Source organism: Boleophthalmus pectinirostris, unplaced genomic scaffold, assembly GCF_026225935.1.
Source record: "Boleophthalmus pectinirostris isolate CB_2022bp ecotype Guang Dong unplaced genomic scaffold, ASM2622593v1 HiC_scaffold_15, whole genome shotgun sequence".
NCBI lineage: Eukaryota > Metazoa > Chordata > Actinopteri > Gobiiformes > Gobiidae > Boleophthalmus > Boleophthalmus pectinirostris.
The window spans coordinates 24,996,186-25,023,683 of NW_026571070.1; the positions used below are offsets into that span (position 1 = coordinate 24,996,186).

A 27,498-nucleotide genomic window follows, 5' to 3' on the forward strand; every position below is an offset into this window, starting at 1 on the left:
TCACTTCTGTATTTATGTCTTTTTTGCAGTACTGTCTATAGCACATATATAGGGTACTGTGTTGAGTGTGTGGGCAGGGGGACCACTCCCACTAGTCCCTCCCTCTGCACAGTAGTTGTACTGATGACTGGTGCGGAATCTCACTTGGTTCTGTCAGAGCCTGCAGGGCACATGAGGTAAGAATCAGACTCTTTACATTATCCTGCATGTATGTCTTGTGTAATGTGCAGATAGGAGAGGTGAGACAGGTGTGATGGGCAGGACAGGTGTTATCAGGATGCATGATGTGGTGGTTTTGACAGGTGGTATCAGACTGACTAATGTGATGCATGGTACATATATGACCGGTGAATGTGATGGAAAGAATGAGTGGAAATTGGAATTATATGTGACCCAGAGAATAAGACAGAGTTGACCATGAGACAGGTGCAATGGGGTAAGACAGGTGTAATAGGAAGGACAGGTGTAATAATTGAGCAGGTGTGACCATAGTATGACAGGTGTGATCATAGTATGACAGGTGCAACTATAGTGGAAAAAATACAATTGGGTGGGACAGGAGTATTCCTAGTACATATAGTATAGTATAGTATAGTATAGTATAATATAGTATAGTACAGTACAGTACAGTACATTACAGTATAGTACAGTATAGTATAGTATAGTATAGTATAGTGTAGTGTAGTACTGTACAGTACAATACAGTATAGGATTATATAGTATAGTGTAGGACAGTACAGTACAGTACAGTACAGTATAGTATAGTATAGTATAGTATAGTATAGTATAGTATAGTATAGTATAGTATAGTATAGTATAGTATATAGGTGTTACATAGGGCAGCTGGTGTTATATAGTATGACAGATGTGACCATTGTGTGACAAATGTTTGTTGAAAACAGTTACTTACAGAACTGCTGTTGTGCTCTTGAGCAAGAAACTTCATGCAGCTTTCCAAAATACATTTATTTGTGACTGTGTCATTGGAGTAGTGATGAGCAATCCCATTATTTTTTGTTCCTGTCCATTAACAAGTCATACTACACCTTGCATCTTGATTTGTTAAGTAGAGTAAGTAGGTTAAGTGTCTTGCCAAAGGACGCAACAGATGTGATCCTGTTTGACTGTAGGAGCTACTTGTATTACTACAGTAAAAACAAATAAGTGGGAAATCTGAAAGGACTTGAAAGAGCATAGGTTTTATGAAGTGGTGACATTGGTTTCAACATCTGCACACATGGAATGCAGTGTGGGCCAGGGCCGGAGGAGGGCGATGGAGTAACCACAGAGCTGTGATTGTGGCTGGCCTCTGCTCATTAGTGTGATGCTCTCCGATGAAAGGATGCACATCACCCACAACCGCTAAGTGCACCTGGGTTTGGAAGGGACAGGCGCTCCGCAATTGTCTCTTATCTCTCTTGTTTGTGAAGAGATGCGAGTTTCCAAAGAACAATTCCATGTTCTATTTATAGACAACAATATATTTCTTCTGTTTTGTTCATTGTAAACTGCTATACTGATCTAAAATCTATATAGATCCACTGACTCTGTTTAGGAGGTGGGTTGCCTTACACAATCTAACTATAAAGAACTGGCTTAGAACAGGTGACATGATTTGTGCTCTTAAACACGTCTCAAGTATTTTTCTTGAGACTATACTTCAGACTGTCTTTTCTAACTTTCTTGACATTGTTTGTTAGTTGGTGCATTGTGCTGATTGATGTCATTACAAAGTATCAATAAAATTTTTTCTCTTTCTCAGTATATGGACATGACAGGCCTCATGTGAAAGCTCAAAACGTACAGAATTCCCTCACTGAGCTGCAGAGGCTGCACTAGCACTGACTCATCATTGATTGCAGGTCCTGGGGTTTAGATGAAGACCATTCAAATCATGTTTGAGTTTAAAACCAACTGGATTTCAGCATTGTAACTAAGAACTGAAATGAGAGACTCTTGTTCTATTTTCTGATTGAATAATATGTTTGAGAACTACTAACATATCTGGGGCCACTGCAAGTATCAGATTTAGCATTTGAAGGCATCAAACAAAATGTAGCTCTGAGTAAGTTCTCGAGTTCAGTAGAACAGTAGAATTGAAAGTTTCAAAAAGGAGGGCTATCCTCACTGCTCTTGTTCTCTTGTTGCTTGGATGTCTCAAGTGGACCACAACACCCTGCTACTCCCGAACACATAAGAACAGACCATCTCATCCTGCAGTTATATCACAGTCTTTCATTAGTCAGAAGATGGTCTCTAAGAGGTGTGTGACCAAAACCAGAGGGTCCTGTAGCCAGAAACAAAAGAAAAATAAATCACCAAACATCTATAAAAAGCCTTTACACATGATTTGGTGGACCAGAGTTTTGGATATCTTTTTGTTCTGGTTACCAAAATTGTTCTATAAACCACTGAGTTTATTGACTCTGAAGAGACAATCTGTTGTATATTTGGTCCTTCAGAGCAGCTTGGGGTGGTCTGAGCAGATAGATGACCCCAGGGAAAGTACTGACGTTTGGAGGAGAGTATTTGTGATTCATATTTATCATAGTAAATATTATATATCTATATATTATATAATATCATAATTTGATCTTCATTTTAAAATCACATTACAGGATAGACTACTAATTTCACTAAAGCATAGTTAACATCATTATATGTAAGTTTTGAATTAAAAAAATGTTACCTAGTCTTTTCCGTTTTTTTTGTTCTTTGGCAATGTAATTTTTCTTCCTGGTTAGACATGGGCACCAGGATTCTGTTTTAGAACTCACTTTCTCACAACTTTCTGTATTTTTAAGGCCCTTCTTCTCATCAGAAAGCTGCTAAAATAATAATTTACAACAGATACTGATAAAACAGATACAGATAAAAAAAAACAAAAAAAACATGAAAAACTGTTATATGCATTTTATGTTATTTTCTAATCTATGTTATAATGTTGTTTCCTTATCAAGAACATATCTGGAGTTGTGTTTTGTTTCATTCACACATGTTTAACACACAAACCCTACATATTTAAGCTGTTCTTCTCTCAACCTGAAAACACGCTGTTCCACATTGTGATGCCATGTGCTACAGGAGGTGCTCCACTGTGTTTTTAAACCCCATACACCTTCACCAGAATCATTCAGCCTTGAAATTACAGATCTCTACTGAAGTAAAGATAAAAGTTGGCTGATAACTAACACTTCATGGCATCACAAGGTGGAGCAGAGCATTTTGAGCTTTGGAGATGTAGACAGACTAATAATGCAGGGTTACTTAAACATGTTTGAATGAAAAAAACACAGCTCCATATATATTCTTGATGAGGTAACAACATTATAATGGTGTAAATCTCACAAGAGTCAATTTTGCATAATATAGAATGTTTAATGAGGAGTCTAACATCTGCGTTTTAAACTGGTACCACACATAAGCTACCGGTCTCCTCCTGCTGACATCCACAGTACTAAACATGTTCATCGCCCTCACTAGAGTGTCTGAAGTCCAGGCGCTAATCTGTCCAGGCCCCTGTTAGGTAGTTCTGATATGCCTTTTCTGAAGAAGCCTGTTGTTTTATCTGGCTCTGTGGTTACTCTGACCATGTTTGCTCTGCACAATGAACCAAACCACCAAGAAAACATGGTGCTTATAAAGAGTGCTGGTTAGCCTGGATTTCACAAGAAAATCAAATCTCATGTTTATGCCAAGTCCACATAACAGCAGCAGACAGCTTTTATGGCCCGCTTTATGGACAGCTGCGACGCCCAAGCATGTGCCATGGTTTGGAGTTTTCACAAAGACAGTACGCACGCTTGGACTTTCTCTCAAAATGGTTGTAAATTTCTAACACTCCAAAGTTCTCAAGCACAATTTTATAACAGTTAGATCTAGTGACATACTCCAACCCTGCAGGAAAGGTGTGATGCTCAAAGACACAACGGTAACATGCAATAGTGAGAGACGGGTTAAAAAGTCCCTATATTATGCAAAATTGACTCTTGTGACCTGTAAATCATGTTATAATGTTGGTACCTCATCAAAAACGTAACAGGAGTTGTGTTTTGTTTCATTCACACATGTCTGAGTGACACTTTATTATTAGTCTCCAAAGTTCAAAATCCTCTGTGCCATCTTGTGATGTCATTAAGTCAACTTTTACCTTATATTCAGTAAAGATCTGCAAATCCCAGGGATGAAATTAACTAAATTATTTTAGTGGACGTGTATGGAGAGTTTCTTCTATTACCACATGACATCACAAGGTGGAACAGAGTGGTTTCAATTTGAGGGAATTAGAACTCAGCCTAAATATGCAGGGTTTGTGTGTTAAACATGTATGAATGAAACAGAACACAACTCCAGGTATGTTTGGGATGAAGAAAGTGGTAAAAAAAACATCTTGGTGTTACTGGCAGGGTGTCTGGGAGATGCAGGGTGCATGGAATTTTCAAATTTCAAAACACAATTGAAATTTGAAAAGAAACTGACAATACAAAAAACCCCCTCATCCAACCACCTCTAGCCATAAGCATTGCAATGCCAGAAGACGACAGTGCTAGTAAACCTAAATGAACCTGCTCTGAGCTTATGTGAATGCCACTTTTGTCTGTTTTGTGGAGGCGTGATCTAAAAGACAATGACATACTCAGACTGGATGGATTGAATGATGACTGTGCCTATAAAAACTATAAAGGTTTTCTCCAATGACCTCACAAAAAATTCACCCTCCAAGCTATTTTTATATAAAGAAATCTACTATAGTGAAACATGACCATGAAGTTTTATAATATTATTATAATTTTTTTTTTATCTTTTAGTTTAGATTTATTTTTAGTTTGTGTTTACATGTCACTTTACGAAGAAAAAAGATGAGTTTTGTACATTAAAGGTACATTAAAGATGCACTATGTAATTCAGCTACAATGATAAATTATATAAATACATTATTGGAGTCAACTGTCTATGGAAATGTTTTTTGTTGCCAGGAATGTTCTTCAATTTGGCAAGAAAGTGTAACCTGTCTCACACCAGATTGATATACATGACACTAAGAACTGACTTCTACACATTGAATGTTTATTTTTATTTATTTATTTATTTATTTATTTATTTATTTATTGGATCCCCATTAGTCTTTACTCAGGTAAATGTGATGGTCAAAGTGTCACAACAATGGAACAAGAATCTAACTTTTGATACATCCTTTTGAGAGGAAAAGACAGACTTTTTCCCTGTCCACAAATTCACAAAGCATTTACCTTCTGCATGTTTTTCACTACCTAAACAGTCTGTATTGGCTCTAAAATATGTTGTATTGATTTGTTCAATGTTCAACCTCAATGCTGCTCTGTGATTGGTCCACCAGGCCAACTGACTGTACATCAGGAGCCCCTCAAGATGCATTCTCATAAGTTTGTGAACTCACAAATATAGCAAAAATCTTGCTTGAGGTAATAAAAAATAATAACACCTGTAATTAAGTGAACTGTCCCGTGTCTTCAGGATTCCATGATTTTGAAGGAGATGTCAGGAGCCATGTTTGTGTGGGCCCTGTGGAGTGCTATGCTGCTCCTGTGCTCTGCAGTTGAGGACAAGGACAGTGTACGAGCTGGTAAGACTTTACTGCTCACTGAACCTCCATCGCATCACTTGTGGACACCATTCACACACCAACGGCATTACACATCCTAATAAAGGCTCTGTACTTGATTTCTACTGTCATAAAAATGTACAAAACAGAACTAGTTAATTTTAAACAATTTGCTGCGGTCCAAAGTTTTCCCTAACTTTCTCAATGCATTCCTTGCATCTTAATTATTCACCGCAGTGGGTTTATAAGTGGTTTTCACAATTTTCAGCAGTCAGAGTGGAGTTTTGCTGTCACGGTAATGCTAACAACAGCATGTTCACAGAACACCAGCCTTACTTCCTGGTTAGCAGATGATAAAAGGCTTTATAATTAGATGCAGACAGCACACAGTAGTTTTAAAGAAGACATATTGTGTTTATGTCTGCTATATAGTTATAATCTATGACGCCCGTGGATCATTATGTTACAATTTGCACATTTTGAATCGCAATATTTATCTAAACAACTTAAAAGAAACTCCACTGGTTTCCATGTTATGGGGTCCAATGGGAGCTAATGTGGCCATAAAGCACTGCATACTGTATGGACAGCTGTACATCAAGCCCACAAATTGCTGATTTTTGTACCAAATTTGTTCCAGAATGACAAATCAGGCAAGTAAATGTTAAGGGGAAACAACTATAACGTGATTAAAAGCTCTAAAAAGTTGATTTTGCTTAACATGTCTGCTTTAATTTTGACGCTAAGAGCCACTAAGATCTGTTAAGATCTGTAATGGGCCAAAAATGTTTTACTTTATTACTTGAAAAAAAAAGAAAGAAAGAAAAAGATTCAGCCCATTTAAATTACTAGAATACAGTTGAATATTATGTCACTGTGTAAAGGCTGCAGCACTGCTCAGAATGACCTGGTCTATATTGTGGATGGCTCCTGGAGCGTTGGCCCAGATGACTTTGAAATAGCGAAACAGTGGCTCGTCAACATCACCAGTAATTTTGACATCAGCCCTCAGTACACACAGGTACTACAGTTACTACTCACATACTATTCTCAAGCACCTGAGTGTATGAACTTGTTGCTATGTGTTGTGTAGGTGGCCGTCGTGCAGTACAGTGACACACCACGACTGGAGTTCTCTCTGGGGAGACACCAGGGGGCAGCAGAACTCATCCAAGCCATTAGTAGCGTAGATTACATGGGAGGAAACACTCAGGTAAGACCCACTCCTAATACATTGATATTTGCTAGTGCACTTGTGTAGGAGTGCCAATCTCTACAGAACTGAAGGTAAAAGTTAACCTGAAAACTACTACTTCATGATGTCACAATGTGGAAAAGAGCATTTTGAGCTTTTGAGATGTAGACACACTAATAAACCAGGTTTACTCAAATGTGTGAATTAAACAAAGCTCAACTCTGGTATGTTTTTGATAAAGAAACATTAAAACAAAAACTCAAAACTCCAAGAATCTATTTAGTGTAATATAGGACCTTAAAAATGTGTAAAAGAGTTATTTGTATACTCATTTATAAGTAAATCTACTGCGGTGTTGCCCAGTTTATAATTAAGGAAAACGTATAAAGTAAATACTGAAAATACAAGGCCTTCTCAAATGAGTTTTTAGAAGCATTTTCGACCAGTCTTTTATATAACACTTGATTACACACATGGTTTACAGCTGAATTAAGTAGATTTAAACTGCAGTGCACATATTGTCTCGGCTCGGACAATGAGAACAGACGATGCAGTGCTCTTGCAACTGTGAGACAACTGTGGATTGTTAAAATGATTGCATACACAGATGACAGTGGTATTTTGTAAAAAGAGCAGTGTTTGAAATGCTGTACTCTGTTCTACATACAGACAGGTAGAGCCATCAAGTTTGCAGTGGACCATGTTTTCGGCTCATCCCACAGAGGCAGCACAGTGAAGAACCGCATCACTGTGGTCGTGACAGATGGAAAGTCCCAGGATGATGTGGTGCGTATGTCAGATCTCCATGCTCTCTTCAGGTTCTTGTGCTTTTGTCTAACAGCCATTGTTTTATAGGTGGATGCCAGTGAGGAAGCTCGTGCACAAGGCATCACCGTGTTTGCAGTGGGGGTAGGATCTGAAATCACCACATCAGAACTGGTCACTATTGCCAACAAGCCATCGAGCACCTACGTCCTGTACGCCCAAGACTACACCAACATCGAGCGCATCAGGGAGGCCATGCAGCAGCGCCTCTGTGAAGGTCTTCTACACTCTTCAGTTTATTATACTTATATATGTTACTTTGGATTTTAAAAGAGCAGTATGTTTTCTGGTGGTGGGTTTGTCACTTGGTTGTCTCATGAAAATGTTAATCTTTCCTTAGAATGTTTTATGCCATTTTGTGGAACATTCCAGGCAAAACAACATTTACCTGAAAAAAGGAACATTTCGAACCCCCACTTAAAAACTTAACTGAACATATTGAAATGTTACCATCCACAAGTTATTTTTTACCTTGTAGATGGCAAATGTGAAATCTGTTCCCATCTCTCCTCACATGACCTTTGTTCAGGCTCCCTTGTGCTCTCTGTCCTTCGTTTCCTGCCAGACAGCAGTAACATAGATAGCATCTAGTGGAGTCAAGTGAGAATGTAACAGGGTCAGTTTTTATGCTCAATTATTTTTAGAGTCTGTGTGTCCTACTCGTATTCCTGTACCATCTCGTGATGAGAAAGGCTTTGAGCTGCTGCTGGGCATGAACATTCCACTGAAAGCCAAAAGCATCCCGGGATCTCTGTCCACCGTGTCTGCTTATTCCCTGAGTGCAGGTGCTGACATCACAGAGCACACAAGGTATTTTATTTATGACCATGCTGTTTTGTAGAAGGAAAAAAAAAAAAAATTCTTTCTTTTTCTTTTCTTTCTTTTTTTTCTTTCTGTTTATCTTATCTTTATCAATTTATTTTCCAGGGAAATCTTTCCTGAGGGCCTGCCTCCGTCCTATGTGTTTGTGGCCACCATGCGCCTGAAGAGTGGCTTCAAGTTGACCTTTGACCTGTGGAGGGTGCTGTCCAAGAGCAAGGAGGTCCAAGTAGCTGTGACGCTGAGCGGCCAGAACAAGACAGTCACCTTTACCACCACAAGTGTCACAGACAGGGAGCAGAGGGTCCAGTTAACAGGTTTCCAGGTATGATGTTATGATGCTTTTTTCAGACAACTTTACATATTTACAATGGAATTGTTCATATTACTCGCATTGTGTAGTACCGTGTAGTATATTCTTTGCAGAGACATCACGTTGGGGGTGTAATGCATATATGTCTTTGGTGGAATGTTCAGCAATTACCACACTAAAGACAGCCAAAAAAGTTTCAAATTAGTCTCAAAACTCAAGAAAAAAAATTACAGAATGGATTCAGACAACACATTTTCAGGTGCCTGTGATCATTATAAACCTTAATGGTTCTGTTTAGGTGTTTGATTTTCAACAAAAAAGGCTAGAGTGACTAACTGAAAAACTGTTGGCTAATGCTAGTTAGCTTGTGACTGTAATTTTATTTGAGACGGATTTGATTAACAGCACAAGAGCTGAGCTGTTATTATTCTAACTAACTATTTTATTATATATATAATCACACTCACAGGGAATGTTAATGACATCAGCTGCATTTGGCAACCTGGTATCTTCATCGACTTAATCAATGCTTATATTACATTGTTCTCCCTGCCAGGCCCTGTTTGATGGAAAGTGGCACCAGCTGAAAATACTGGTCAGGCCCAGGCAGGTCAGTGCTTTCCTGGATGACCGCCTCATTCAGGAGGCCCAGCTGCAGCCAGTGGAGCCCATCTTCATCAACGGACACACGCAGGTCGCCAAGAAGAGCCGCACGGACGTCACTGTCCCAGTAAGGAGTCTTGATGGTCTCAGGGGACTACAATAAGTTGAAAACATAATGGTTTTCTGAAATGAAATCCATGGTGAGATAACATAAAAGTAGAAAGGTTTAATATAGTTCAGATCCATAATGTTTTAGTTTAAATGGTATTTTAGAAATGGGCTATATTGCGCTTTTTTTAAAATCTATGTTATAATGTTGTATCCTCATCAAAAACATACCCAGAATTGTTTCACACACAAATCTCACATATTTAGACTGACTTATACCTTGGTTCCACCTTGTGACATCATGTGGTAGTACAAGATGTGCTCCACTGTGTCCACTAAAATCATTAGGATTATTTCAGACCTGAAATTGCCAATCTCTACTAAACAAACTTCTGCCTCATGACACCACAAGGTAGAACAGAGGATTTTGAGCTTTGAAGATGTAGACAGACTAATAATGCAGGGTTACTCAAACATACATAAATTAACCAAAACTTCAGGTAAGTTTTTGATGAGGTAATAACATTCTAACATGGTTTAAAGCACACGAGAGTCAATTTTGAGTAATATAGGCCCGTTAATGTCTAAATACAATGTTGCACAAAGTGTACATTCTCAGAATTAATTCCTCAGGTTTTTTAACCATGCTGTATTTTTCTAATGCTGGTCTAGAAAAGTTTTTTTTAACATGGTGACATAAAGTTGCATGATTTGAAAGAGCTTAGACCTTCACTGGCTCTTATAATTTTAGTTTTTTAAAGTGTATATATTTCCTAACTAATTCCTGGCAAAGGGGTTAAGGGTGGTGAAAAATTAAGGCCAGTGCTAAAGCAATGAGCAACTGAAATCTTTTGAATGGTCAAAATGTCACCTGAAACAAAAAGAAGCTGAAACTCATGAACAGCCATGGGTTTAGACCATAATGATGACTAATTCTGAACATATATCTTCAAAATGGGAAGTCTTCAAAGTATAACAGGAAGCTGAAATCCAAGAATAGCCAGGTTACACATTTTATTGTCATAATTCTTAATTCCACATGGTTTCCAGCAGAGGGCATTAAACAGCTTATCAAATTCTATGTGCTGAAGCAGAGCACAGTAACGGTGTCAGGAGTATTAAAAATCCCCATAGAGAATGTTGTTGTTGTGCAGGTGGACCTCCAGAAGCTGCGTCTGTACTGTGACCCTGAGCACAGTGAGAGGGAGACGGCCTGTGAGATCTATTCTGTGGTAAAGCTTCTGTTTCTCTTGAAGTCACTGGTCTCTGTGTCTGATGCCCCATAACCTCCTCTTTGTCTTCTCTCTTTTGCACCGGACAGGATGATGAGAGGGTAAGTATGAGACTTCAGCACAGATGGTGCACACACTCCAGTTTTTGCAAATGCAAACGCCACACTTTTATCTATGATTTGCTCTTGTAATCCATTAAATGTATTAAAATAATTATTGAAATAACTGCTTGAAATAATTCAAGATATTTTTGCATTTAAGTGAACAATATATTAACATGTGCTTTGACATCTCTACATGCACTGTCCCCAGTGTCCTCTGAACCGAACGGCCCCAGAAGAGCCTGATGATTGTAACTGTGTGCTGGGCCCCCCTGGGCCACGCGGGCCCCCAGGACGTATGGTACATACAGCTGCTCCTTATCACTGTGCTCCTATATTTAGTTATTTTGGTGCAGAGGGGACAGACCACACCCACGAATGAAAGGGAAAGCAGGCAGGATCTGATGTGGAAATGTGGCTATTTGGCAAATCTGTATTTTACTAACCTCACTCTTAATCCCACACCCTCTTGGTGACATGACACATATGTTATCTGCTTTAGATTCAACTAAATATATCTTCAAAACATGTACCATTCCACTTTGGTGGTCCATGTTACTGCATCATATCCATCAGGTGAACACATGCTTCTGATTGGCTTATGTGAGTTTAGTAACTGTCAGTCTTGTGTGCAGGGTTTTCGAGGGGAGAAGGGTCGGGAGGGGCCCCCAGGCCCTGATGGGAAACCTGTAAGTGCTCTTTCATCTCTTTCTTTATTAAACTCTACATAGAAGATAACTAAATGGGCATGTGGCTTCATGTGCAGGGCAAAGACGGAAAAGTAGGAGCACCTGGGCCTCCTGGAGCACCTGGGAACAAGGTCCATGGATATTCTTCATTTAATGAATTAAGCACACTGCTGTTAACACATAGTAACAAGTAACACTGGGCACATAGCTCATTTTATAATGGTCATAATATTCTCCTGTTTCAGTGCTGAACTCACTCTAGCCCCACTTAGATGTTTTTCTGATCTGCACAGGGTGAACCTGGACCCCCAGGACTACAAGGAGAGACTGGTCCAAAGGTCCCAAAGTATGTTGAATGAATACATTACATTATTGATATATTATACTTTGGCTACAAAATTGAAACTGCTTGTTTCCAGGGAGACCCCGGGGAACCAGGTGTGCCTGGAGAACCCGGACCCAGTGGACCAAAGGTAATAATCATAACATAGCACTAGCTTGCCTGCTTTATCTTCAGATTGTGTGTTTATATGTTAGAACTGTTTGGTTAGCTGTGTCTGTGTTAGAGACACTAGTATGGAGCTAACAGAGTTTATTTCATTCATTCTCTTGAGAGAAATTAGGCCTGAATGCAGTTTGAACTTGGGCTGGGTATCAATAAGAAGTTGCCGATACAATACATACCTTGATGCATAGGTCATGATATGGTACATATCTCGATACAGTGAGCTGTAATAGTCTTTGTTAAACCACATTTTGTGGAAAGTTAATATGAAACATATCCATTTAACTCATTAAAACAGTGAATATGTCAAATGTGTTGCATAAATGAGTTTCCTTCCTCTAAGCAATACAAAATAATTTTGTAAAAAAATACCAAAAAATACTCTTAGCGATATATCGATACAGCAGTCCATGATATCGATATTATAGTCCATAATTATATGATATATTGATATTTTTGCACATCCCTAGTCTGAACTAGTCTGTGCAGCTTGTGAATGTTTAGATCTGGTAAAGTTCAGCCATAATAAATAAGTTTGTTGTTGTCTTTGTTTTAGGGGGTTCCTGGTGAAAGGGGTGAAGTAGGACCACCTGGAGAACATGGACCAATGGTAAACTTGATTTGAGAATTGACTTTGGTGTCACATTTATTGTCACTGTTCATTTATTTAAATGTTGTGTGTGTGTGTGTGCACAGGGAGACCCTGGACCTGTGGGGAAACGAGGAGAAGTGGGGTCCCCAGGACAAAAGGTAAGGCTCAGACAAACTAAAGAAAGTTAAAAAAAAAAAAAAAAAAAGAGAGCTGGTTCAATGGATAACAACTGTCAAAACCCACTGGGGTTCCTGAGTAGATTTCTTCCCGGTAGATAAATGACTCAAATGCAAGCCCAGACCCAATAGTGTTTTTTTTGTGTCATCACACTAGATCCACATTCTTTTGTGTTGACCAGTCAGTAACAGAATTCAGATTTGACCTCAAAAAATGTGTTGGGAATACAGTAGTATTCTTGTGTAGAATCAAAATTACAGTTTCATTGCCATTGTGAGTGAACAAAATTCTTTAAAACTAGGGACTTGCTTAGACGAATAATAAACAAAATGTATAGGTCTATCTAAGTCTGGGAGTAGCGTATCCTTGGACATTCATTGGTGAACAAGAAGCCACATCAAACTGACCTTTTTGACACACTGAAATATATGACATTGTGTCGCTCATTGTCCTCTGGTTTAGCCGCCTTGTCTGTGTAATTAAGGGCTTGTCATTGTGGTAGACCCACACTCTACTGTATGTGCAGTGTGGCTAGACACTTCAAATAAAACCAATGAGTTTCCTCTCTGCCAACAAGCACAGGGCCTAGCCAGCTCCTCCCAGTCTGTCCCCACCGACCTGCTAACATCATTATCATCTTTTATACCACTAGCCATATACTATATATATATATATATATATATATATATATATATATATATATATATATATATATATATATATATATATATATATATATATATATATATATATATATATATATATATGCTAAATGCTTGATTTTGTGCTCCACATTCATTTGGGAGTCACTTCTCCCAATTTATACCTAGCAGCATCAACACATTTTTACTGTTTGATATGAGAATACAAACTACAATGAGTCTCACTGAAATACATTATTATTTTTCCTCAGGGGCTGAAAGGTGACCCTGGACCTATAGGTCCGGCTGGACTTCAGGGGGATCCGGTAAATGTTTTCCATCTCATAATGATAGTCCAAAATGGTAGAAGCAATCTAGTACATATAGGGGGTGGAGTCCTTTAGTTGACTGATCACTCCCATTGTTTTTTAGTCCACCATTTTTTATTAGTCAACTAATTAATTTTATTAAGAGTATAAAGAGTTTATGTGGACCACAGTTGAAAGAAGAATGCATGCATGAGTAGTGAGTTATCTGGAGTTTAGGGAGTGACTGGAACCTTTATTCTGCCTTTCACTTTTGGCACTTTTGAAGGCTTTTGCCAGCACAACATCATGTTCCTTTTTTGCTGATGAACTGATGCACAGAACATGTCTTAGCTGACCAAAAACTATTTATGAAATGATACAGCACCCTGTGCTGATAAATTGTGCTTCTGGGTAGGATAGCTACATATGTCAACAGTGGCCATGCATCCACGTCATAAAGACAAGAAAATGCTGTTATATTTGCTCACAGTTCAGGAAGGCCCTGTTCAAATGCATTTAATAATAAACAGTCTCCAGAGTTAATGCACAGGGCAGTATTAAAGAATAAGACACAAAGGGTCTTTGTAAAGAAGCATTCCCCGACACTGCTGACTCTGGTTGGCAGCGCTTGAATGAAGTGGTTTCATGTTTATGTGCATCCTCTGTACACTGCTCAAGTCATTATGTTCACACCCAGTCTGTATACAGTCAGTAATTCAACCACAGTGGTCACCCAGTGCATTGTTTTGGGCACTCCATGGTCTGATAAGTGCTGAGAACTGTGTCAGGAAATGGAAGCCAAAACATGACACAAGGCTCAGGTTAACAACATAACTGATTACCTATTATAACAGGTTACAGGTGGAAATTGTGCCACTGCTGTGCTCAAAATCCAACACATACACTCATGCCAAAAACAAAGTCATTTATACATATGCATAATAAATAAAAGTGATTTCACACTCCAAACAACTGCACAAAACTAATCAAACTCTGTTGTGTTGTAGGGTGAGCCTGGAGCTGTGGGTGCAGCAGGTCCTTTAGGTCCTCAGGTACGTTCACTGTGCACAATTATGTGTTTGCTGTGTATCTCACAATTTCTTACTTTGCTCAGGGAGACAAAGGCCACTCTGGACCTCCAGGGCCAGCTGGTGTTAAAGGCACAATGGTTTGTAATTCTGCATATTCTTAAATTAGTGTTTGTGACAAATAAACCATATTATTTTTTCTCTAAATGAGAAGCCAAGTCTGGTTCTGCTCCATGGTTTTTCCTTCTCTTACAACAGGGAACACAGGGTCCCCCAGGACCACCCGGACAAGCTGGACCTGAAGGAGCCAAGGTTTGTTATATGTATCACAAAGTTACTTAAAATGGTTTGGCATATATGATGACTAAACGCCTTACTTCTCACATCATCCATCATAAGAAATGGAAATAAACTGTGTGCTCTATAAAACAGATTTTAATTGAAGACAATAAATGTTGAAAAAAGGTGCTAAAACTGCTCTTTGGGGAACACCTAGAGGGGAAGCAGACTGTAATAGCACTCATATATCACTCCAAATCAGTAAATCAATGTCTGTGAGTAACATTGATATCTTTCTTCTGGTGTTCAGGGAAAACCTGGAGATCCAGGTGCAGTTGGAGCTTTGGGTCTACCTGGAGAAAAGGTAACTCAAAGGCACATTACAAATTAGATTACAGTTAGATTAGATAACAATGACTTTCCCTTATGTGCTGTGATTCTAAGCACGGGTTTAGGGGCACAATACCAAACCTGCCCTATATACACGTGACTCTTAGTGAACACATTTTCTTAAATGTTGAAGTTTTGCAAATTGTGCCATCTGCAGGGTTGTTCAGGAGAGCCAGGTACCCCAGGTGTACCCGGTAGAATGGGGCTCCCAGGTATCAAAGGTCATAAGGTGAGTACAGGGGGCAATGTATGGAAGTACAGTTATGTCAAACAGTGAGAGGGATGAACAAACTGAAATATGTTTCAGTAGCTGGAGGACAGCAACTCAAGAGACTAGGGTTTAAATGTAACTGCATTTGATATTAATGTTGAATATTAAATGTATGGTTTTATCATTTGCAGGGAAATGTTGGGGAAACAGGCTGCAAAGGTGTACAGGTATGCCCTCTTTATTGTATTAACAGTTGTATTGACTGTCTGCCTGTGCTGCCTCCTGCTTGTGTCCTCTCATATACAGTCTTCCTCATGTGTCTTCTCATGTACAGTCTCATGATCATGTATAGTGCAATGTTTTACCACAGGTGTCTCAAGGGGCTGACTTAGTTTTTGATATTGAACATTTGTAAATACTAAAGTAAAAATAAAAATAGAAAAGGAAATACAGGTAAAGCAATTAGAAAGAAACTCAGTGCACCATGTTGTTTCCTGTAGACACGACACAGCCTCTTATTAATTTTCTAAAATGCATTTATCAGACAAAGATTTGCATGTTTTTTCTCTTGGTGTTTTCAGGGAGAGAGAGGCCATGATGGAGATCCTGGAGAGCCTGGCTTGCCTGTAAGTGTGGTTACATCAGTTTTAGCTTTATATTTTACTGAACTCTGTCAGGAGTAGGTTATTTGTGTGTTATCCTTCTGTCTTTGTCAGGGTGATGTGGGACCCATTGGAAGGAAAGGAGAGGTTTGTGTTTTCTATAATACTGATATGACACCATCACAAACTGCTCACATCTTACTCCATACTTATCGGGGCTGTAAGCATGCTCTAGGTTCAGAGGTCCACTGGTAGATACTAGTGGCACACCAAGTGAAATGTACCTCCATCTTAACTGTGTACTCCTCAGAGAGGATTCCCTGGGTATATGGGCCCTGCAGGAGCTGTGGGAGCCAAAGGAGACACAGGCCACTCAGGGGTGGCAGGTCCCAGAGGTTTTCCAGGCCAAGATGGACCCCCAGGTCAGCCTGGACAGCCTGGACAACCCGGATACCCCGGCAAACCGGTGAGCCCTCTGCATTTAAGAGAATGTACCACACTGTTACACAGATATGTCACAGTGTTGGTGTTCTTAGGGAAAAGCCCCATCAGACGACCTTCTTCTGAAGCTCTGCACCCAGGCTCTGCGCAGTGAGTTCACCATATCAGCAACAGGCACTGGACAGGACTGTATTAATAAATATACTGCTTCACAATAAAGCAACCTGACAGTTTTTAATTCATAAATAATAATAATGTTTTTTCAACTAAAAAGTTCAGTTTGTTGAAAACTCTTTGCTAGCGGCAAAAGTTACAATGTTAGGTATCCACATGCTACATCTAATAAGGACATCTCATAGAAGTACTGACTAATTTTAACGTTAACTCTGAAAGCCGTTTCTTTTACTACAGGTCAGTTGCCTGTACTACTGCAGTCTGTCAGTGTTCCAACTAGATGTGCTCCTTGTATGAGTGTGAAGGGACCCCCTGGTGATCGTGGAGCACCAGGACCTAAAGGCTCTATAGGACCTCCAGGCTACCCTGGCACAAATGGAGTTACAGGTTATCCTGGTCCTCCAGGCAGGCAGGGAGATCAAGGCCTTAAAGGTATGAATGTTTCATAGACTAGTGTTTACTTTCATTCATTTACTATAAGACATCCACTACAGGGACCAGCAGTAGTCAGAGAAACTTATTAGTAACACTGTTAAAACATTGAAACACTGTGATATGTCCCCAGGCGATGCTGGACCTAAAGGGCAGAAGGGCAGTAAAGGAGAAGGTCATCAAGGGCCCCCCGGAGAACCTGGACAGCCAGGTACAGTCATCTGAAACATCTGTAACCCAAAACTAACTAAACTATTTATTTTTGTCAATTATTAAAAAAATGCTTTTGGTAATGTGAAAGTAGTTCTATAGCTCAACTGATTGTATTGGATGAAAATAAACTCCCTATATTTGCTACCTTAGAGCAGGGGTGCTTAATACGTCGATCACGATCTACCAGTCGATCGCCAAGGTCCTGTGGGTAGATCGCCATGTCTCTTCCCGGACTCGCGTTTGGACTGGGTCTTGTCTCTCACTCAGCAAGTGCGATCATATTTCATTACGGCCGCTGCTGTTGGCAATAAACTTGTAGCGGGGTGCAGGAGCGTGTGGGGCGTCTCAGTGCAGCCTGTGCGCTCATTTGAAACCCGCTGAGATTCTACGGCACATCACAAATACACATGCTCCCTATGCACGACTCGTCTGCAACAGCGTGTGCCCTCGTGTACCGGCGTGCATCACAGGGCAGGTTAAACTTCCTAAACATCCTATCTGTCCATCTCCCTCACGTCAGCACGCCCCCCCCTCGCCTTTTCACACTCTCGCTCCTTCCTGCGTACAGCGAAAACAAGCCCCTTCCACAGTGCGCGCTGATTAGAAGAGCAAGATGAAACGTGAAGCAAAAAGGAGTCTAAATTTGTACTACAGTGTTGGCACAAAGCAGGCCTACAGCATAGAGCAGACTTACAGAACAGAAATACTGCAACATTTGGCTGAAGTTTGCCTAACAAAAGTGCACAAATGCATCTGTGTTTGTCACGATGTGCGGTTGGTTTGGTAAACGTGCAGAGGCTGGTAAATATCACTGCAAAACTAGAAAAGAATGCAACTCCAGTTTGGAACTTTAAAAACAGATTTAAAAATCTTCCTTCACTTTTTTCACAGTTTTGTGTAAAGTGCCAGAGGAAGTTCTCTTAAAGAAGGGGTTCTCAAACTGTGGGTGAGGGTCCAAAAAGGGGCACAGAGTGTTTCAGTGCAGTGCAGTTTGCTTGGCTTTGTATTAGGTAGATCATTTTGACTTGGTCATTTTGTAAGTGCTGAAAAAAGTGTGAGCACCCCTGCCTTACAGGATAAACACTATGGACTTTGATTATGTTTGGTATATCCTAGGATCACGAGGTTTGCGAGGCTTTGATGGAACCGGCCATCCAGGAGTCCCAGGTGCTCCAGGGAAGCCAGGTCCCCCGGGTTATCCTGGCAAACGAGGGGGCCCTGGTCTGCCAGGGGTGTGTGATGTCTCCATGTGCTATCAGAACTACAACCTCAGGGACCACTACAGCAAGGGCCCCAGTGAGTGAAGCCAGGGGTGACTTCAGACTGAATACTTGCTCTACCCTGTGCAGTCTGTCCTGGAGTCTCACACCAGGCATTTATACCATTACAGTGAGGCACCATCCAGTGCCCTGAAGGACCACCAGGCCTATACCTACTTCTAAAACTTCCATCTTCTGAGAGCCACACATGGAAACACTAAACCGATTACATTCACTTATATTTATTTTATACTTTCTGAGATTGCTGTAACTAGAGTTTTGATATGTTCAGTGTATCCCTCTCACATGAGAGGCAGATAGAGCAAGAACCTCCTCTGAACATGAGGACTGTACTTGGTCTGTACCCGCTGAACAGGGTTTTATGTAGCTGTGGGTGAACAGTGAGGAGTGGCCCACAGATCAGAGAGAGGCAGCGATTGTATTGGAGTCATATGTATCATGTACAACCCGCAAAGAGCATCTGTTACTGTAGTGACCACACGTGTGATTGGACATTACTTTACTACAGCACATGTCCATGTGAGTGACTTCTGGAGATGAAGATAATGTATGGACAAATGTATGTCAGAGCCCCTGCTCCACTAAGAACTCAAACTATAGAATATCTCCTGCCAACATTCAGCCAGTATAAATGTTGATCATGTACAGCCATGCCCATTGGAGGTGTATCACTTAGTGCTGTGGTGGAGCCATTTTCCTTTTACAGTTTAACTGCATCTGAAGATTGAATATCTGTATTTTGCATCACTGTTGTTTATGGAGCTGTCCACAGAGAAAAAATAAAGGTTTCTCCACTCCTGCTAATAGGAGTTGCAGTGATAAGCTATTAACTGCATATAGTACCACTTCCTCAAATGTATTGATGATCACGTAGTATCTTTTCCACCCATGGCCTACATGCACCACACACATGTGGTATATACATTCATTGTTTTGTAGCCGCATGCAGCCAAACCTGCTTGTCAAAGCCTCATCTTGTCAGATCTCAGAAGCTAAGCAGGGCTGGGTCTGGTTAGTACTTGAATGGGAGACTACTGGGAAAATCAGGTGCCACAGTGCGGTGCCAGTGGCAAATAACTCGTTGTCGTTGTGTCCTTAGGCAAGACACTCCACTCACATTTCCTAGTGTGAAAGTGGTGTCAGTGTGAGTGTTGGTGGTTGGAAGGACCGATGGTGCAGATTGGCAGCCTTGCTTCTGTCAGTCTGTCCCAGGGCAATTGTGGCTACAATAATAGTGTAATGGAAATGTATATTGTGGAAAAAATTCTCTCAATCTGTCTTTGTGTAATTGAATGTGATTTCTAGGACCACCCCTGCATATGACAGTGATGACTACTGTTTTGTCTTTAACCAAACTGTAATCCACAGACTAAAAACTTTCAGTATGAAGTAACCTAAGGCCTACTGATTTTTTTTTCTTTCTGATTTACTTGTTCTTGTATTTTGACATGAGAACTAGAAGCATCACCACACTTTGCTTTACATATTATCAGGCATTGGGAAACTTGAATTTATTCTCCACAGTAAACACAGAATCACTACAGCTAACTACCAAACAGTCACTTGTCACAGTCACTCATATATATGGTTACTGACTACTGACTAGAAAAGGCAAAAGGGTGAGATTCCCCATGTAGATGAGTGTAAAGGCAGGCTAAGACTTTCTCATGAAACAGAGTCAATTCAAAGCAGAAGTACATCTCTTTCAGGTTTAAGAATGGCGATATTATGTTTTATAAATGTAAAATGTATAAAGAAAAATGTAAATTTATGTCTGTTCTGAACTGTGGCAACAGGACATTTTTCTGATTTAGATGCAGAAAATTGAGTGTGAGTGTAAAGTACAGTCAACTGTATGTTTGTGTGGCCCTGGGACCTGTCAAAATGTATGCTGTAAATTGTGCACTGTCAGAAAACTGTCAGCAAGAAAATTATCACAAAAAACTTGACTGTCTTGACCGTCCATGACGACTGTGCACCTGCGAATTTCTTTAATACTTTTTTTGTTACAGGAGACATGGATGCTGCATAATTTTCTCACCTTTTCTTCAACATTATGAAATAATCCCACACTAACAACACTAACAACTAACCACTAACAATTTTAACAATTTTTAACTAATTTCTTTCAGAAGTGCAATTTAACCAAAGCATTCTCTTACAGTAGAAGACAACAAAGCCAACACAGATGCCTGCTCAGAACAAAACTGACACATACAAATGTGTCAAAGGGGGAATATTAAAAACATTTGTTTTAAATCATTTAGAGACTGTTTTGCATTAACTACAAGACCGGTAAACTGACAACTCACTTCAAGACAAAAACACAATGAATGGTCCACCTGGGCCAAACCGAAAGCACCTTCCTGTGTAGAAGGACACATGCTTGTGCAGAAGCAGACCTGCATCATTCTTCTTTTTCCATCCTTCTGTTTCAAACTGTCATTGGAGAAAAACATCATGAAAGTTCAGCCATTCACTTCTTTTCAAAAGTCAACCTGTTCCTCGCGTGCCCAACCACAGCTCTGAAGATGGGCACATGGGTCAAAGGACTACTCCAGAAATGAGCTGAATCTCAGAGAGGCTAAGTTGCATGGGGAGACTACAGCCATGTGTGGTCAGAGGGAGGACAAACAGACAGAGGACAGGCTGAACGGTGCCACCATCAAATTAAAGCGACATTCAACTTGTGAGTACAAATCATATTGGATATGGACGAACTGAACTCAACAATCCTCCTTGAACTGTTGAATTTGCCTTCAACTTTTGAACTCAACAAACTAATGGAACTCATTTCAACTCCATGAACTGTGTTTAGATCCACAACGTTTCTCTGCATGTTCTGTTTGTGACAATGACTGTTTATAAAGTATGATTAATGAATAATCAAAAGGGAGGGTGATGGAAATGTATATTGTGTAAATGAATGTTATTTCTACTTGAGACCAGATCAGTTCTTAACATGTGTCAAGGCTTAGCAGACACAACTGTTTCCACCCTCAGGAAGCCCTTTGTTATACTCCCTATCCTCAAGTGTAAGTTAAGTGTAGTTGATTAGCACAGCAGGTCTGTGCAACTGAAGTCACTCTGCTTTGATATGCATGTAGCTTTGTGTTTCTATATAAATACTGACTTGGAGGGACAATGGGGTAGGAGACTTGGGAGAGGTCACTGAGAGACGAGACTGGAGAGGCTGTGGTTCTCTGACCAGGGCAGGCCTAGGTCCTGTCCATATCTGCTATAACAAAGAATAATAAACCTTTTTCTTTGTTCCAAAAACTCACAGGGCTTCGCAAATGAATTAATTGGTTATTCTTCAAGAAAGATATATAATTTACAACAGTAGCTTACCACCTTTGGCTATGGAATGAATAATGCACCAAACTGTAAAGCAACTTTGAGCGTCTGAAAAAGCGCTGTATGAGACTAATGCATTCTTCTTCTTCTTCTTCTTCTTATTTTTCTTCTTCTTCTTCTTCTTCTTCTTCTTCTTCTTCTTCTTCTTATTATTATTATTATTATTATTATTATTATTATTATCATTATTATCATTATTATTAAAAATCTGAAGAAACTACTTTACTCTTTTAAATGTTATTCCTTGTTATAATGAGATCACAATTGCACTTAAAAGCTTTGGCATTTTAGAGAAAACTGTGGGAGGGGGGAGGCAACTTTCCCATCTGTGAGAGGAGTCATGACTGTTTTTCTGGTCAGTCTGATAATAGCCTCCCCTCTCACTGTCCTGGGTCAGTGTGTGTACAACTAGAGTGTGCACCAAAGCATGGACAGAGGGAGAAGGACCTGAGCACGTTGGGAAGTCACCAAGAGGAAATCCAAAGTATGGTGTACAGTAACGTATAGATACTTTGCAGCTAATGTCTGTCTGTAGGTTTTGCTCTGTCTGAGGCTTTATTAGATTTTAATCTGTGCTTTATTTTAACCAAATCTGACCAAAAAACTACAACTTTATTTATAGGTGAGCTGATTTGTGTATCTATCACATAAAATTACACTTTTTTTTTCTTGAGTTTTCAGACCATCTTGAAACTTTTTGGTAGTGTTTGCTAATGCATTGTGTCACTCATGATCACTCCTAAAGTTTCCGCCATTAGAAATACAAGTAAAAAAAAAACAAGCATGATATCTCTGTTCTCTGTAAAGTATTAATAGTATAAATGAGGTGGTAATCAGTTTCAGCTATTTACATTACTGTGATTTAGACAATGTGTTGAATAGTTGTACATTTTACTTGTACTTGTAATTAAGCAAAATTCTAGCCTATTCTAGCCTGTAATTGTAGTTTGTTACATTTGAAAATGCACAAGTTACTGAGTATATTCTAGTCCAAAATTAATCAAGTTTTGTATTGTTTTAGTAGCTTTGAAATGCTACTAAAAAGTAAGCTAGAATTGTGTACTTTTTAGCAATGCACACTTGCTTTCTTTAGCTAAATACTGTATGTTCCATTCATTTGCATTGTAAGTTCAACTTGCAAGTATTTACTCCTACACAGATTCATAGAGGACTTGAAAGTTTATTTTCAGTTGAACTTAAAGTGCTTATGATAGGTTAGAGTACTCTTACATTAAAATATTGTTAACATAATTATATTTAAGATTTTACAAAGTCTATATTAGGACTATAATATTACAATTGTCATAAAAAACAGACCAGGAGTTGTGTTTTGTTTCATCCACATGTTTAACATACAAACCCTTGTTTAACAAATGTTACATAAAGTATGTAGAAGTAATTTGAGTGCTGTTACCTCACAACCAGAATATTAACAAGGGCCAACAGCTGATTAGACCAACACAAAACAATTGCAACACCTTTATTTAGTTTGGTTTTCCTAAATTCTCTGCATTTCATCCAGGGCGGTGCTTAGTGTTCCACATGAATCAAAGCTAACTAACTGCTGTGTGCTGTATTGTTTTCTTTAAGAGTTCATTTCATACTCAGCAGGTGTAATTATAGAAAATAAAGTTCCAGCGACAATGACAGTATTTTTCGTGATCCGTGAAATACAGTTAACTAATAGCTTAATTTATAATTGTTTTTTTTTTGTCAAAAAATTACACCTGCAGGCAGATCTAACCAAAATGTGTAAACCTGATCTTAAACCTTTCATGAGAATAACCACTAACGCAAACTGTTGCACAACTGTTTGACATAAGTGTGTTTGGGAGAAGTGATGATACTGATACATAAAGGCATAATTTTAGGTCTAAATGAAGATTTGTCTTTGTCTGTTTTAAGACTTAGCAGCACAGGTGATTAGGAGCACTGATGAAGTCCCGAAAATGTAATGCCAAGCTTTTAGGAAGTCTCTTAGTTTGTTAAATGAATGAATAAAAGTCTCAAGTCAAAGACAGGCAAGTCCAGCAGAAGTCCTCTGCTTTGAGTTTCAAGCCATTTCAAGTCTTTAAACTGAAATACCGAATACAGCTTGTATTTTTGTGATTTTTATACTTTTTAAACTTAAGTGTACTAAAAAAAAAGTTATGGTATATTTATATGCAATATTTTGGAGAAGAGGAAGCTTAAAGAGTTCTAGGAATTGCTCTTTTTTTAATGATAGTGTAAATCATTGCAGTAATAATAGAACAAATGAAGATTTACAAGTGCTTAATAACACATATTTTGGTATGTAGTCTGCACTGAAATGGAGAAAACAATTATAGCTGATGTAGTTTACTCTGGTTTTTAACTGTTGCTGTAACACTGCATTTAGTCATTTATTTTGACAATGACTTATTATTACTGCTGTAAGACATCTGAAGAAACAATATCAGTGATTCAGTGATTCTCAGTAACAAACTGGAAGTGAGAGAGATATGTTTAATTTTGTTCCTGTTAAATTAAACACCATGTGTATCATATGGAAAGAGAAAAGTCTTTTCTAAAAACATTTTTTTTCATGAGAAGAAGCATCAAGTCTTCTCAAGTCACAGGACTCAAGTACAAGTTAAGTCTCAAGTCCCCAAAACAGGGATTCAAGTCTGACTCAGGTGCGAGTACCCACCACTGGTTTGTCTACATCTCCAAAGCTCAAAATGCTCTGTTCCACCTTGTGATGTCATGAAGCAATAGTTTTCAAGTTTCCAGCTACCTTTTACTGTTTGTTCATTAGAGACTGGCAATTCCAGGTCTGAAATCATCCAAATGATTCTAGTGATTCTAGGTGTATGGATCTTAAAAACACTATTTCTGTATTAACACATGACATCATAAGGTGGAACACAGTGTTTTCTGTTTGAGACAAGAACTAAATATGTAGGGTTTGTGTGTTAAACATGTGTGAATGAAACAAAACACAACTCCAGGTGTGCTTTGATAAAAAAAAAAAAAAAAACAACAACAACATTATAACATAGGTCAGAAAATAGTGTAATATGGGTTAACTTATGTAAACCTAAGTTACATATTTAGTACAAGTCCCAATCAAAAAAAACAAAAAACAAAAAACAAAAAAACATGAAATGTTTCATATCAATGGAACATATGTAAAGATAGCAGGGGTGATGTTGAGACATACTTCCTTCCTTTTCTGACTGATTCTAAGAAAAGTTTGAGTCACCATCTCTCTGTGCAGAAGACAGGAGGACAGTATCCCTTCACCAACTCTCTAGCAACACAACCATGGATTTTGCAATGGAATCAACAAATGCAAGCACCGAAATGTACCCTGACTATAATGACAGTATCATCGACTGGGAGAAGCAGGAGAACCAAAGCTACTATATACCGGCCATCTTTTACTCCCTGGTGTTTGCCTTTAGCCTCAGCACCAACATCCTGGTGCTCATCATCATCCATCGGTGAGAGACATGTCTTCTGATAAACCAAATATGCGCTTTTTATCACATCTTACTATTAGCCTCCTTGTATATGAGTAAAGAATATAATTTTTAAATATTACTGTAACTGTGTTGTGCTTTACTACCACAAAAAGACATTTGTAATCACATATTTCTTTATAAACTTAGATCAGAATGGATGATAGTTTATGGATAGTGTGAGGTTTGTGTGTATGTTCATGACTTAGACATATCCTGTTTCTAATTATACCCACAGCTGTCTGTACAAGAGTGCTGTGCACAGAGTGTAGTCTGTGCTCACTGAAGCTTATTGTGTTGGTGCAGGTTCGAGAGGCTCACCACAGTGACAAACCTGCTGCTGCTGAACCTGGTGCTGTCCTCTTTGCTCTTCATCAGCAGTCTGCCCTTCCTGGCTGTGTACATATTACTGTCACACTGGCCCTTCGGCAGGCTCATGTGTAAGCTGGTGGGCAGCGTCTACTACCTGGGCTTCAACAGCTCTGTGCTCTTCCTGGCCCTGATGACGTTCGACAGACACTTGGCAGTGGTGTACTCAATCAGCTCAGGGAGGCTGAGGAGCAGGGCTTATGCTCTGGTCTCCTGTGGGGCTGTGTGGCTGGTCAGTGCCCTGGCCTGTATTAAACCCATGATTCTACAGAATCTGATAATCCAGGAGTTGGACAACATCGTCTTCTGTCAGGAGAACAAACAGCTGGAGACCTCAGTGCTGCAGGCGGTGGGCTTCTACATGCAGCTGCTGCTCTTCTTCCTCTTCCCCCTGCTCCTCATCATCTATTGCTACATGCGCATCGCCTGCACTGTGCTCTCCTCTCACATCGGCACCAAGTTTAAGACAGTGCGCCTCATATTTGTCATAGTGCTGTTGTTCTTCACCTGCTGGACCCCCTTTAATATAGCCCTGCTGATGCATGCACGTGCCTCCACTCCTGAGGAGTATGAAAAGTGGCGCTCTGTGCTGGTGGTCACTCAGAAGTTCGCCCATTTGTATTTTTGCATCAGTCCCATCTTCTACACCTTTGTGGGGAAGAAGTTCCAGAACTACTTCCTCATGTTAGTGGTGAGACGTTTCCCAGGACTGAGGAGACATGTTTCTATCAGTCAGAGCAGAACCAACATGTCCACTAAATCCACCCCCAATAGCCTGTAGATATATGTCTGGAAGAGTGTCTGTCATGATTATTTTCATAAAATTAAAGCAGTAGGAGACAACTGTACTGAACTGATTGATGGCTGACATGTATATGTACAAACCATTAAATATTATCATTTACATACATATACACACATTTGTGTCAGTGGTGGTGTTTCTCCTCCTCCACATAGTTATTCATGCTTTTCAGCTTCCTGTTTCTCTGTGATATTTGAGGACCTTTGCCCACTTAAAGGTTATAACATTTTGTTTTGATTTATTCATTGATAGAGCTAGATTTTTATAACTCTGAAACCCACGGACAGGGTTGAAGTTCATGTGACAGGGTAGACTACTCATTTAATTGAACTAAACCATTATTATATTTAAGATTTTACTAAAAACCTTGCGTAGGTTTTTCTAGTTCTTACATTTTGGTGTAAGTTTATAATTTTTACCTTCTGGTTGTCTAAATGACACAATAGTTAAAATTAGACAAATAAAAACAAATAACAGCACCTTTATTGTGTTAAATGCTGGTAAAGCCTCCCTTGCACATAAATTGTGTTTACTGGATGGAATTTTGTGTTGTTGACATTTTTGTAGCTACTTTTCTCGTCACTGCTACTTGAGTGTCAGATGTAAAACTATGATAGGCCTAGTTGTCACAGGTACTGTCCCACCAAACCAAGTAATGTTATAATTAGAAAAAAATATTAAAATATGCCCTTTAAGACATGCTAATGTGATTGGAAAAACAACCAGAAAAAACACATGAGGCATAA

General features: G+C 39.3%; 2 protein-coding genes across 3 annotated transcripts; both read left to right on the forward strand.

Moving 5' to 3' along the window:
• Positions 1-46: 46 nt before the first annotated feature.
• LOC110165529 (collagen alpha-1(XXI) chain-like) lies at positions 47-22,072 on the forward strand. Its single transcript, XM_055151257.1, has 32 exons — positions 47-176; positions 5,494-5,602; positions 6,466-6,602; positions 6,675-6,794; positions 7,446-7,562; positions 7,632-7,818; positions 8,246-8,411; positions 8,529-8,745; positions 9,290-9,463; positions 10,599-10,676; positions 10,766-10,777; positions 10,989-11,078; positions 11,413-11,466; positions 11,544-11,597; positions 11,760-11,816; positions 11,886-11,939; positions 12,528-12,581; positions 12,668-12,721; positions 13,654-13,707; positions 14,697-14,741; positions 14,804-14,857; positions 14,976-15,029; positions 15,307-15,360; positions 15,544-15,615; positions 15,789-15,824; positions 16,179-16,223; positions 16,314-16,346; positions 16,510-16,665; positions 16,736-16,790; positions 17,052-17,246; positions 17,380-17,457; positions 18,576-22,072. Exons 2-32 carry the CDS (start codon positions 5,500-5,502, stop codon positions 18,761-18,763), a joined length of 2,847 nt encoding a protein of 948 aa, XP_055007232.1. The 5' UTR covers positions 47-176; positions 5,494-5,499; the 3' UTR covers positions 18,764-22,072.
• Positions 22,073-22,485: 413 nt separating this feature from the next.
• Positions 22,486-26,868, forward strand: LOC110165530 (C-C chemokine receptor type 3-like). 2 transcript variants are annotated; one of them, XM_055150947.1, is made up of 3 exons: positions 22,486-22,580; positions 25,338-25,563; positions 25,888-26,868. In XM_055150947.1, exons 2-3 carry the CDS (start codon positions 25,385-25,387, stop codon positions 26,729-26,731), a joined length of 1,023 nt encoding a protein of 340 aa, XP_055006922.1. In that variant the 5' UTR covers positions 22,486-22,580; positions 25,338-25,384; the 3' UTR covers positions 26,732-26,868. The 2 variants fall into 2 exon arrangements, with proteins under 2 accessions (XP_055006922.1, XP_055006923.1); XM_055150948.1 differs by having other exon boundaries at positions 22,495-22,580; positions 25,341-25,563.
• The last annotated feature ends 630 nt before the right edge of the window (positions 26,869-27,498 follow it).